The sequence below is a fragment of the Leptodactylus fuscus genome, chromosome 3 (genome assembly GCF_031893055.1).
Source record: "Leptodactylus fuscus isolate aLepFus1 chromosome 3, aLepFus1.hap2, whole genome shotgun sequence".
Classification (NCBI taxonomy): domain Eukaryota; kingdom Metazoa; phylum Chordata; class Amphibia; order Anura; family Leptodactylidae; genus Leptodactylus; species Leptodactylus fuscus.
Window position 1 is genome coordinate 92,706,359 of NC_134267.1, and position 13,087 is coordinate 92,719,445.

At 46.4% G+C, this 13,087-nt stretch overlaps 1 protein-coding gene across 1 annotated transcript in view; it reads right to left on the reverse strand.

Moving 5' to 3' along the window:
- The window catches only part of LOC142197581 (pantetheinase-like), a 73,380-nt gene that overhangs the window by 25,465 nt on the left and 34,828 nt on the right, over window positions 1-13,087 (reverse strand). Inside the window, exon 4 of the mRNA XM_075267981.1 lies at window positions 3,551-3,842. Within this exon, the coding sequence (XP_075124082.1) occupies window positions 3,551-3,842 (292 nt within the window). The remainder of the gene's footprint in view (window positions 1-3,550; window positions 3,843-13,087) is intronic.

The window sequence follows — 13,087 nt, forward strand, 5'->3', positions numbered from 1 at the left end:
GTAAAGTGAAAGAAATGCATTCAGTTTTCCATATCCCCTTCCATCATGTATAGTTATCACTATAGATGAGCGAATAGTGTTCGAAAAATAGAATTAGAAATTATAGAATTATAGAGTTATGCATAGGAATGCATGGGAGCGGCCGTACAGCAAGGGGTTAAGCGGCCAGCGCTTAACCCCTTGCTGTACGGCCGCTCCCATGGATTCCCATGGTAGCGAGGTATTCGAAACTCTAGTTTCGAATACTAGTCGCTCATCTCTAGTTATCACTAATTGCAACCCAGTGGAAATGAACCCAATTAGTTGTTTAGCCCCAATAGCTTTATTGAGTAATTTAGGGCTAGTTCACATGGGGCAAAATGGTCAGGATTTTAACGTGGAATCCGTCAATCGGAGCCTGTCCTTTACTTTATCTGTGAGCAGTTTGTTCCCACTCGTGGAAAAAAGAAGCAAGCTGCCCTTTCTTCAGGCGGATTCCATGGCTGTTTCAGCCAAGGCATCTGCGTCACCACACCACCAGCAATAATCAAACAATTCGACTGTAATCGTGCAATCATTTGACTGGACTCTGGACTAGGCCCATTCATTTGGGCTTAATCTGGAGCGGAAAGCCGCGACGGAATGTGTTCACGCAGAATCCCATGTGAACTAATGTTCAAGGAGGGGAGGGGACTAAATGAAATCTTTGCCATAGATGCAGGAAAGACCAGCTACGCCTCTAACTAAGGGTGCTGTGCTGCTGGCCCAATACCTATGACATCAATCAGCCAGGATCCAATATATTACAGAAATCTCTAGCATATGTATAATGTAGACAATGCTCTCAGAGAAGATTTCTGTAATACATCTGATAGAAGTACATTGGACTGTGAGCATTAGGAGTGGTTTGCTGCTGAACACCATAGAGGCAGCTCACCCAAGTTTTGTGAATGCACCATCTACATATATATATATTAAAAATAAGTGTATATGTATACATATGTATCTGTATGTATAGGACAGATATTTTAGATATCCATTAGGTATCTCACTTTTTTACAGTCCTACCTTGCTTGCTTCAAATGATTGCACGATTACAGTCGAATTGTTTGATTATTGCTGGCAACACCAAGAGCTTACACTCAGAGTCTCAATTTAGAAGGCCACATATCAATCCATATCACAGCGGCAATTTCTCCAGACTTACTATTGTTCTTACTAGATTCTATCATATATGTGATGCAACTTATCGTAACATAGGCAAACTGGCCCATACAATACACAGTCATAGAAATAAATGGGTCAGTGTGCTAGCTGTGGAAAATACGGCTAGCACACGGTCATACACATGAGACCTAAAGATAAACCATATTTATCATCCAGCATCAGACACACTGATTTATTTAACACTTTTTCAGACTGTCTATTTGTAAACGGGGTCCAGTATTTCCATAGGAAAATGTCCTTATTTACATATCTGTGTCCATCAGTTTTGCGACCAAGTGACCGTGATTTTACAGCAATTCGTTGTACATTTCCGCTTGTTAAAAAAAAAAAAAGTGAGGAAGACAAACCCAGTCAGAAAAGGCGACATCTTTTTGTTCACTCGGCTGTCACCCTATAGATAATCTGTAGCTATTTCAGGCATATACTTGGTTCTGCATTATCTTGTAACATAGTTCATTCCAGATGTTTGCAGGGGATTCTATACCACTATCTCTCTTCCTCTCCCATTGATATACACACACACATAATGTGATCATTTTTTGAGTTGTGAAACTCCAGTTTGCATCATCCAAACTTGCTCTGATGTTCTTGGAACTCTCATAAAAGTAAATGGATTACACTGAAAGTTTCACAAGAAATGGATTGCTGAAGGTTGCTGATCCTTGGCTCAGAGCAATGTCCCCAGAGCTTCCAATGCTACAAGACTACCATCATTAATATTGCTGAGAACAATGGCTTCCAATATGCTCAAGGACATAATCAATGTACATGTATCTGGGTGTGTGTATAGATAGACAGATCAAGAGATAGGTACAGACACACTTAATACTGGATTCATGTGGTCAATATATTAATAGTTAATCTAATAATGTATCTATTAATCTAAGAGATAAACAGAGAGATGTATAAAATTACCTCTTTTTAAACTCAGAAAACACTAGAATTACCATACCTTTAAAAAATAAAATAATAATAATAATAATAATTTTGTGCCCAGAAAACCCATTAAAACACAATAAATATAAACTATAAATTTAAAGTCAATTTCTCTAAACCCACATATCCTATAATATCAGACTTGTGAGGTTTAGCCAACTAGAAGTTTATTTTCCACTTATTACACTGCTCTCTTCCTCCTCACACACAGTACTCTATGGAGAGAGGAGGGAGATGAGAGGCTGTTAATTTATTTTTGCCTCATTCTTTGCACTGTTAGCCTATTATCTGAAGCACACCAGTAATAAGACATCTACCTGACTCAGAGTAGCAGAGGGCAGCAGCTGCAGTTATTTTTTTGTGTGATTTACAACAAGCCCCTTCTCTTCTCCCTTCTCGGTATGCCACAGCCCAGATGAAAGTAGTAGTGACAGATGTTGTACCACCAGATAGTCCTAGTGCTATCAACAGTCTTCCCAGCTCCTAGGGTGGATATCTATGAGGGGGACCTGCTGTACCTAAGAGCAAATAGGTGTTTCTCCTGCCTTTGTTGGTGTGGTGTTAGGCCAGTAGCCTCAGAGGGGCGTCTGCCATTGCTCTAACATATTATCTTTGTGCCAGATAAGACTTCTTGTACCGCTGGGTGTTTATCCACACAGTACCAGGGATATTAGGACATTTAGCAGAAAGGGTCTAGCATACATCTTATTCCTTTGCCCTTACCCCTGGTCTAGCACGTTGCTGTACAAGCAGAGGATCAGCAACTGATTGCTTCAATTTTTAACCCTTTGTGTGGTATCAGTTTTGCACTTTTTATTTTTATTTATCAATAAAAGTGAAGTTTTAAAATACATTAGTTACCCTTGGGAAAGTGCTTTTCCTATCTGTGCCTTGGACCTGCTGAACTACCTGATGGTGATGGTAGTAGTAGTTTCCCGAGGGCCGCTTCCAGTTGGAGAGGGGAACTTTCTACCCTGAGCCGGTGTGATAGTGTTCGGAAGGGCCCTGGTGGTAATGCAGAAACGACCCAGGAAGACAGTTGTGCACTTGAAATAGGTTGATCGTTACTTCAGCATCTGAATAATGAAGCCACCAGCTTCCAAGTGGGGGTTGTAGACTCCCAGTATTCAACTCCTTCAGGTTGAGAGGGTGCCAAGTGAAGTTTAGGTTCTAGCTCCGAACTCCACTCCAAAATTAGCTCCACTCCTCAGCCTCTTCCAGCAGCAAACCCTGACAGAGGTCTGGTTAACTTGTATTTGAGCGCATTTCCAAAATGTATATGTGACCTGTCTGCCACCTAGTGGAGAATGTCAATACTGCTGCTTACACAGTACCAGAAGAAAACTTAGTAAACATTTCACCAGCAATTCATTAATCGTAATAATTATTAAACATTGTTAGAACATACCTGTCATGTCCAGACTACTATTGTGTAAATTTGATGATAGGAGATTGGATCTCATACCCAGTGCCCATGATGAATGAAACTGAATAGCACTGTAGTGAGGTAGAGTATTATACCAAGCAGTGGTGAAGATAATGGTATCCACATTGTGCAGAGTAACTAAGACTATAGCAGGGTTGTAGAACAGTATATCGTAACAGATGAAAATGCCAAATTTCCCAAATGGTGTATCAAATGTACTTATCTCTGGTTTTTCTGGAGCATTAAATTGTGATTCACCAAAGAAAAGATGGTACTGCAAAAAATAATATGTAATTAAGTATATACATATTGTGGAACAGGTGAAATGTATAGAATGTATATATACTTATATACAGTACAAGAGACATGCAGCCAATTTACTGGCAGCAAGAACTGACTGGTTTTGCATTGTTTCACAGGCCATATTTTCAGGTTATCCGAATGTTATGGTAAAAATACTTAATAACTGAAGGACTGACAAAGACAAGAGATGAGCGAACACTAAAATGTTCGAGGTTCGAAATTCGATTCGAACAGCCGCTCAATGTTCGTGTGTTCGAACGGGTTTCGAACCCCATTATAGTCTATGGGGAACAGATACTCGTTAAGGGGGAAACCCAAATCCGTGTCTGGAGGGTCACCAAGTCCACTAAGACAACCCAGGAAATTATGCCAACACCTCTGGAATGACACTGGGACAGCAGGGGAAGCATGTCTGGGGGCATCTAACACACCAAAGACCCTCTATTACCCCAACATCACAGCCTAACAACTACACACTTTACACACTCAATACCACCTCTCTGACAGTAGGAAAACACCTTGAAACATGTGTATTTGGCACTTGCAGTGAGGAGAGCTTGTCACCAGCAGTGAATTTGGCCCTTGTAGTAAGTTGAGGTTGGCACCAACATTTGTTTTGAAAATCAGGGTGGATTGAGCCTCTAACCAGCAGAGTTTGGGCAAATTCATGGTGGAGGGAGCCTCTAAAAACCCCAGTTTGGACCAATTCATGGTGGAGGGAGCCTCTAAAAACCCCAGTTTGGACCAATTCATGGTGGAGGGAGCCTCTAAAAAACCCAGTTTGGACCAATTCATGGTGGAGGGAGACTCTAAACAGCCCAGTTTGGACCAATTCATGGTGGAGGGAGCCTCTAAACAGAACAGTTTGGGCAAATTCATGGTGGAGGGAGCCTCTAACCAGCCCAGTTTGGGCAAATTCATGGTGGAGGGAGCCTCTAAAAACCCCCGTTTGGACCAATTCATGGTGGAGGGAGCCTCTAAACAGCCCAGTTTGGGCAAATTCATGGTGGAGGGAGCCTCTAACCAGCCCAGTTTGGACCAATTCATGGTGGAGGGAGCCTCTAAAAATCCCAGTTTGGACCAATTCATGGTGGAGGGAGCCTCTAAACAGCCCAGTTTGGGCAAATTCATGGTGGAGGGAGCCTCTAAAAACCCCCAGTTTGGACCAATTCATGGTGGAGGGAGCCTCTAAAAACCCCAGTTTGGACCAATTCATGGTGGAGGGAGCCTCTAAACAGCTCAGTTTGGGCAAATTCATGGTGGAGGGAGCCTCTAAAAACCCCAGTTTGGACCAATTCATGGTGGAGGGAGCCTCTAAAAACCCCAGTTTGGACCAATTCATGGTGGAGGGAGCCTCTGAAAACCCCAGTTTGGACCAATTCATGGTGGAGGGAGCCTCTAAACAGCCCAGTTTGGGCAAATTCATGGTGGAGGGAGCCTCTAAAAACCCCCAGTTTGGACCAATTCATGGTGGAGGGAGCCTCTAAAAACCCCAGTTTGGACCAATTCATGGTGGAGGGAGCCTCTAAACAGCCCAGTTTGGGCAAATTCATGGTGGAGGGAGCCTCTAAACAGGCCAGTTTGGGCAAATTCATGGTGGAGGGAGCCTCTAAAAACCCCAATTTGGACCAATTCATGGTGGAGGGAGCCTCTAAACAGCCCAGTTTGGACCAATTCATGGTGGAGGGAGCCTCTAAAAACCCCAGTTTGGACCAATTCATGGTGGAGGGAGCCTCTAAAAACCCCAGTTTGGACCAATTCATGATGGAGGGAGCCTCTAAACAGCCCAGTTTGGACCAATTCATGGTGGAGAGAGCCTCTAAAAACCCCAGTTTGGACCAATTCATGGTGGAGGGAGCCTCTAAACAGCCCAGTTTGGACCAATTCATGGTGGAGGGAGCCTCTAAAAACCCCAGTTTGGACCAATTCATGGTGGAGGGAGCCTCTAAAAACCCCAGTTTGGACCAACTCATGATGGAGGGAGCCTCTAAACAGCCCAGTTTGGGCAAATTCATGGTGGAGGGAGCCTCTAAACAGCCCAGTTTGGGCAAATTCATGGTGGAGGGAGCCTCTAAAAACCCCAGTTTGGACCAATTCATGGTGGAGGGAGCCTCTAAAAACCCCAGTTTGGACCAATTCATGGTGGAGGGAGCCTCTAAAAACCCCAGTTTGGACCAATTCATGATGGAGGGAGCCTCTAAACACCCCAGTTTGGACCAATTCATGGTGGAGAGAGCCTCTAAAAACCCCAGTTTGGACCAATTCATGGTGGAGGGAGCCTCTAAACAGGCCAGTTTGGGCAAATTCATGGTGGAGGGAGCCTCTAAACAGGCCAGTTTGGGCAAATTCATGGTGGAGGGAGCCTCTAACCAGCCCAGTTTGGACCAATTCATGGTGGAGAGAGCCTCTAAAAACCCCAATTTGGACCAATTCATGGTGGAGGGAGCCTCTAAACAGGCCAGTTTGGGCAAATTCATGGTGGAGGGAGCCTCTAAAAACCCCAGTTTGGACCAATTCATGGTGGAGGGAGCCTCTAAACAGCCCAGTTTGGACCAATTCATGGTGGAGGGAGCCTCTAAAAACCCCAGTTTGGACCAATTCATGGTGGAGGGAGCCTCTAAAAACCCCAGTTTGGACCAATTCATGATGGAGGGAGCCTCTAAACAGCCCAGTTTGGGCAAATTCATGGTGGAGGGAGCCTCTAAACAGCCCAGTTTGGGCAAATTCATGGTGGAGGGAGCCTCTAAAAACCCCAGTTTGGACCAATTCATGGTGGAGGGAGCCTCTAAACAGGCCAGTTTGGGCAAATTCATGGTGGAGGGAGCCTCTAAAAACCCCAGTTTGGACCAATTCATGGTGGAGGGAGCCTCTAAACAGCCCAGTTTGGACCAATTCATGGTGGAGGGAGCCTCTAAAAACCCCAGTTTGGACCAATTCATGGTGGAGGGAGCCTCTAAAAACCCCAGTTTGGACCAATTCATGATGGAGGGAGCCTCTAAACAGCCCAGTTTGGACCAATTCATGGTGGAGAGAGCCTCTAAAAACCCCAGTTTGGACCAATTCATGGTGGAGGGAGCCTCTAAACAGCCCAGTTTGGACCAATTCATGGTGGAGGGAGCCTCTAAAAACCCCAGTTTGGACCAATTCATGGTGGAGGGAGCCGCTAAACAGCCCAGTTTGGACCAATTCATGGTGGAGGGAGCCTCTAACCAGCAGAGTTGGTGGAAATCAGGGTGGAGGGAGCCTCTAACCAGCAGAGTTGTGGGAAAGCAGGGTGGAGGGAGCCTAGTATTAGCAGAATTGTGCAACGCTTATGGTGGATGAGTATGAGGATGCGGAGGAATTGGAGAGGTTGAGTACAGACATGGAGTTTCATGTTGGGGTGCTTTACACAGGTGGGCCCAAAAATGAAGGCTCTATCCAGTGGTGGTTCATTTTTATCAAAGTGAGCCGGTCGGCACTCTCAGCTGACAGACGGGTGCGCTTGTCAGTGATGATGCCACCGGCTGCACTGAACACCCTCTCAGATAGGACGCTGGCGGCAGGACAGGACAGCACCTCCAAGGCATATAGGGCAAGTTCAAGCCACAGGTCCAACTTCGACACCCAATACGTGTAGGGCGCAGAGGGGTCGGAGAGGACAGGGCTGTGGTCGGAAAGGTATTCCCGCAACATGCGCCTATACTTCTCACGCCTGGTGACACTAGGACCCTCCGTGGCGGCACTTTGGCGAGGGGGTGCCATCAAGGTGTCCCAGACCTTAGACAGTGTGCCCCTCGTTTGTGTGGACCGGTGAGAACTTGGTTGCCTACTGGAGGAACTGCCCTCCCTGCCGCCAACGTCACATGCTGGAAACATCTCCATCATATTCTGCACCAATTGCCTGTGGCAAGCATTGATGCGATTGGCCCTCCCCTCTACCGGAATAAAAGACGAGATGTTGTTTTTATACCGGGGGTCAAGGATAGCAAAGATCCAGTACTGGTTGTCCTCCATGATTTTGACAATACGCTTGTCGGTTGTAAAGCACCCCAACATGAACTCAGCCATGTCTGCCACAGTGTTAGTTGGCATGACTCCTCTGGCCCCACCGGAAAGTTCAATCTCCATTTCCTCCTCATCCTCCATGTCTACCCATCCGCGCTGCAACAATGGGACGATTCGAAGTTGCCCGGAAGCCTCCTGTATCACCATCACATCATCGGACAACTCTTCTTCCTCCTCCTCCTCCTCCTCCTCCTCCATTAAACGCAGTGAAGCGGACAGATGTGTGGACCTACTCTCCAGCTGTGACGGATCGGATGCTATCCCTAACTCCTCTGTGTGATCTGAGTTATCCCTGATGTCAATCAGGGATTCTCTCAGAACACACAAGAGCGGGATTGTAAGGCTCACCATCGCATCCTCAGAGCTCACCCTCCTTGTGGACTCCTCAAAGACCCGTAGGATGTCACAAAGGTCTCTCATCCATGGCCACTCATGGATGAGAAACTGAGGCAGCTGACTTTGTGGCACCCTAGGGTTTTGTAGCTGGTATTCCATCAAAGGTCTCTGCTGCTCAACCACTCTATTCAACATCTGAAACGTTGAGTTCCAGCGTGTGGGGACGTCGCACAAAAGCCGGTGTTGTGGCACATGCAGGCGTTGCTGGAGAGATTTTAAGCTAGCAGCGGCTACTGTCGACTTGCGAAAGTGGGCGCACATGCGCCGCACTTTCACCAGTAGCTCTGGAACATTGGGGTAGCTCTTTAGGAAACGTTGCACCACTAGGTTGAAGACGTGGGCCAGGCATGGAACATGTTGGAGTCCGGCAAGCTCCAGAGCTGCTACCAGGTTCCGGCCGTTATCACAAACGACCATGCCTGGGCCCAGGTGCAGCGGCTCAAACCATATTGCCGTCTCATCGAGGAGGGCATCCCTCACCTCGGAGGCAGTGTGCTGTCTGTCCCCCAAGCTGATCAGCTTCAGCACAGCCTGCTGACGTCTACCAACGCCAGTGCTGCAACGTTTCCAACTCGTAGCTGGGGTCAATCTAACAGCGGAGGAGGAGGCGGTGGCGGAGGAGGAGGCGGTGGCGGAGGAGGAGGCGGTAGAGGAGGAGGAGGAGGGGAGTGTTCTTCTCGTGTCCCTGCCAGGAATGTTAGGCGGGGAGACGAGGTACACCGGGCCAGTTTGGGAAGCAGTCCCAGCCTCAACTACATTCACCCAGTGTGCCGTCAGTGAAATGTAGCGTCCCTGTCCGCATGCACTTGTCCACGCGTCGGTGGTCAAGTGGACCTTTGTGCAAAGCGCGGAACTAAGGGCCCGCCTGATGTTGAGTGACACGTGCTGGTGCAAGGCGGGGACGGCACACCGGGAGAAGTAGTGACGGCTAGGGACGGCATAGCGAGGTGCCGCAGTTGCCATCAGGTCCAGGAAGGCGGGAGTTTCAACAAGCCGGAACGCCAACATCTCCTGGGCCAGCAGTTTAGCGATGTTGGCGTTCAAGGCTTGCGCGTGTGGGTGGTTAGCAGTGTATTTCTGCCGCCGCTCCAATGTCTGAGAGATGGTGGGTTGTTGTAAAGAAGCGCCTGATGGTGCCTTTGATGGTGCAGGAGAAGGAGATAAGACAGGAACAGGGGAGGATGAGGGAGAAGTCAACAAAGTGGCGGAGGCAGATGAAGTGGTGTCCTGGCTCGTCCTCTGGAGTGCATCGCCAGCACAGTCAGCAGTGGCAGTGGCAGAGGCAGAGGCAGTGGCAGAGGCAGTGGCAGTGGCGTGAACGGCAGGCGGCCTTTGTCCTGCCGTTGCTGCCTGCCACTGATTCCAGTGCTTGGATTCCAAATGACGGCGCATTGAAGTGGTGGACAGGTTGCTCTTCTCAGAGCCCCTAATCAATTTCGAGAGGCAAATTGTGCAGACAACACTATATCTGTCCTCGGCGCATTCCTTGAAAAAACTCCACACCTTCGAGAAACGTGCCCTCGAGGTGGGAGTTTTTCGGGGCTGGGTACGAACTGGAACATCTTGGGAGATTCCGGGTGTGGCCTGGCTTCGCCTAAGCTGCTGACCTCTGCCTCTGCCTCTAGCTACCCTTTTTGGTGCTGCACTTGCCTCAACATCCACACTACTTTCCCCGCTTGACATCCCCCCTGTCCAGGTCGGGTCAGTGTCCTCATCATCCACCACTTCCTCTTCCAACTCCTGTCTCATCTCCTCCTCCCGCACAATGCGCCGGTCAACTGGATGCCCTGACGGCAACTGCGTCACATCATCGTCGATGAGGGTGGGTTGCTGGTCATCCGCCACCAAATCGAACGGAGATGGAGGAGACTCTAGTGTTTGAGCATCTGGACACAGATGCTCCTCTGTTAGGTTCGTGGAATCGTGACGTGGAGAGGCAGGTTGAGGGACAATGAAAGGAGCGGAGAACAGCTCTGGGGAGCAGGGACATTTGGGGTTATTGTTCTGTGAAGCTTGGGAATTTTGGGAGGAAGGAGGACAAGACTGTTGGGTAATAGGAGGAGAGGAGGCAGAGTCTGACTGGCTGCTGGACAATGTGCTGTAAGCGTTCTCTGACAGCCATTGCAAGACCTGTTCCTGGTTCTCGGGCCTACTAAGGTTTGTACCCTGCAGTTTAGTTAATGTGGCAAGCAGGCACTGTGGAGTGGCGCAATGCTTGCTGCCCCACAGGAGTAGGCACGGGACGCCCTGTGGCTTCACTGCTACCTTGCTCCCCAGAACCATTCCCCCGACCTCGCCCACGGCCTCGTCCACGTCCCTTTCCGGGAGCCTTGCGCATTTTGAATTCCCAGTTAGAAATTGGCACTATATACCAGTAGTAAAAATTGTGGGTGCACGTAACCCCAATATATTCTTTGAATTCCCAGTCAGAAACTGGCACTGTATACCAGTAGTAAAAATTGTGGGTGCACGTAACCCCAATATATTCTTTGAATTCTCAGTCAGACAATGGCACTATATACCAGTAGCAAGAAATGAGGGAATTTATAACCCCAATATATTCTTTGAATTCCCAGTCAGACAATGGCACTGTATACCAGTAGTAAAAATTGTGGGTGCACGTAACCCCAATATATTCTTTGAATTCCCAGTCAGACAATGGCACTGTATAGCAGTAGTAAAAATTGTGGGTGCACATAACCCCAATAAATTCTTTGAATTCCCAGTGAGACAATGGCACTGTATACCAGTAGTAAAAATTGTGGGTGCACATAACCCCAATATATTCTTTGAATTCCCAGTGAGACAATGGCACTGTATAGCAGTAGCAAAAATTGTGGGTGCACGTAACCCCCATATATTCTTTGAATTCCCAGTGAGACAATGGCACTGTATACCAGTAGTAAAAATTGTGGGTGCACGTAACCCCAATATATTCTTTGAATTCCCAGTCAGACAATGGCACTATATACCAGTAGCAAAAATTGTGGGTGCACATAACCCCAATATATTCTTTGAATTCCCAGTGAGACAATGGCACTGTATACCAGTAGTAAAAATTGTGGGTGCACATAACCCCAATATATTCTTTGAATTCCCAGTCAGACAATGGCACTGTATAGCAGTAGCAAAAATTGTGGGTGCACGTAACCCCCATATATTCTTTGAATTTCCAGTCAGACAATGGCACTATATACCAGTAGCAAAAATTGTGGGTGCACATAACCCCAATATATTCTTTGAATTACCAGTGAGACAATGGCACTGTATACCAGTAGTAAAAATTGTGGGTGCACATAACCCCAATATATTCTTTGAATTCCCAGTCAGACAATGGCACTGTATACCAGTAGTAAAAATTGTGGGTGCACATAACCCCAATATATTCTTTGAATTCCCAGTCAGACAATGGCACTATATACCAGTAGCAAAAATTGTGGGTGCACATAACCCCAATATATTCTTTGAATTCCCAGTGAGACAATGGCACTGTATAGCAGTAGCAAAAATTGTGGGTGCACGTAACCCCCATATATTCTTTGAATTCCCAGTGAGACAATGGCACTGTATACCAGTAGTAAAAATTGTGGGTACACGTAACCCCAATATATTCTTTGAATTCCCAGTCAGACAATGGCACTATATACCAGTAGCAAAAATTGTGGGTGCACATAACCCCAATATATTCTTTGAATTCTCAGTCAGACAATGGCACTGTATACCAGTAGTAAAAATTATGGGTGCACATAACCCCAATATATTCTTTGAATTACCAGTGAGACAATGGCACTGTATACCAGTAGTAAAAATTGTGGGTGCACATAACCCCAATATATTCTTTGGATTCCCAGTCAGACAATGGCACTATATACCAGTAGCAAAAATTGTGGGTGCACATAACCCCAATATATTCTTTGAATTCCCAGTGAGACAATGGCACTGTATACCAGTAGTAAAAATTGTGGGTGCACATAACCCCAATATATTCTTTGAATTCCCAGTGAGACAATGGCACTGTATAGCAGTAGCAAAAATTGTGGGTGCACGTAACCCCCATATATTCTTTGAATTCCCAGTGAGACAATGGCACTGTATACCAGTAGTAAAAATTGTGGGTGCACGTAACCCCAATATATTCTTTGAATTCCCAGTCAGACAATGGCACTATATACCAGTAGCAAAAATTGTGGGTGCACATAACCCCAATATATTCTTTGAATTCCCAGTCAGACAATGGCACTGTATACCAGTAGTAAAAATTGTGGGTGCACATAACCCCAATATATTCTTTGAATTACCAGTGAGACAATGGCACTGTATACCAGTAGTAAAAATTGTGGGTGCACATAACCCCAATATATTCTTTGAATTCCCAGTCAGACAATGGCACTATATACCAGTAGCAAAAATTGTGGGTGCACATAACCCCAATATATTCTTTGAATTCCCAGTGAGACAATGGCACTGTATAGCAGTAGCAAAAATTGTGGGTGCACGTAACCCCCATATATTCTTTGAATTCCCAGTGAGACAATGGCACTGTATACCAGTAGTAAAAATTGTGGGTGCACGTAACCCCAATATATTCTTTGAATTCCCAGTCAGACAATGGCACTATATACCAGTAGCAAAAATTGTGGGTGCACATAACCCCAATATATTCTTTGAATTCCCAGTCAGACAATGGCACTGTATACCAGTAGTAAAAATTGTGGGTGCACATAACCCCAATATATTCTTTGAATTACCAGTGAGACAATGGCACTGTATACC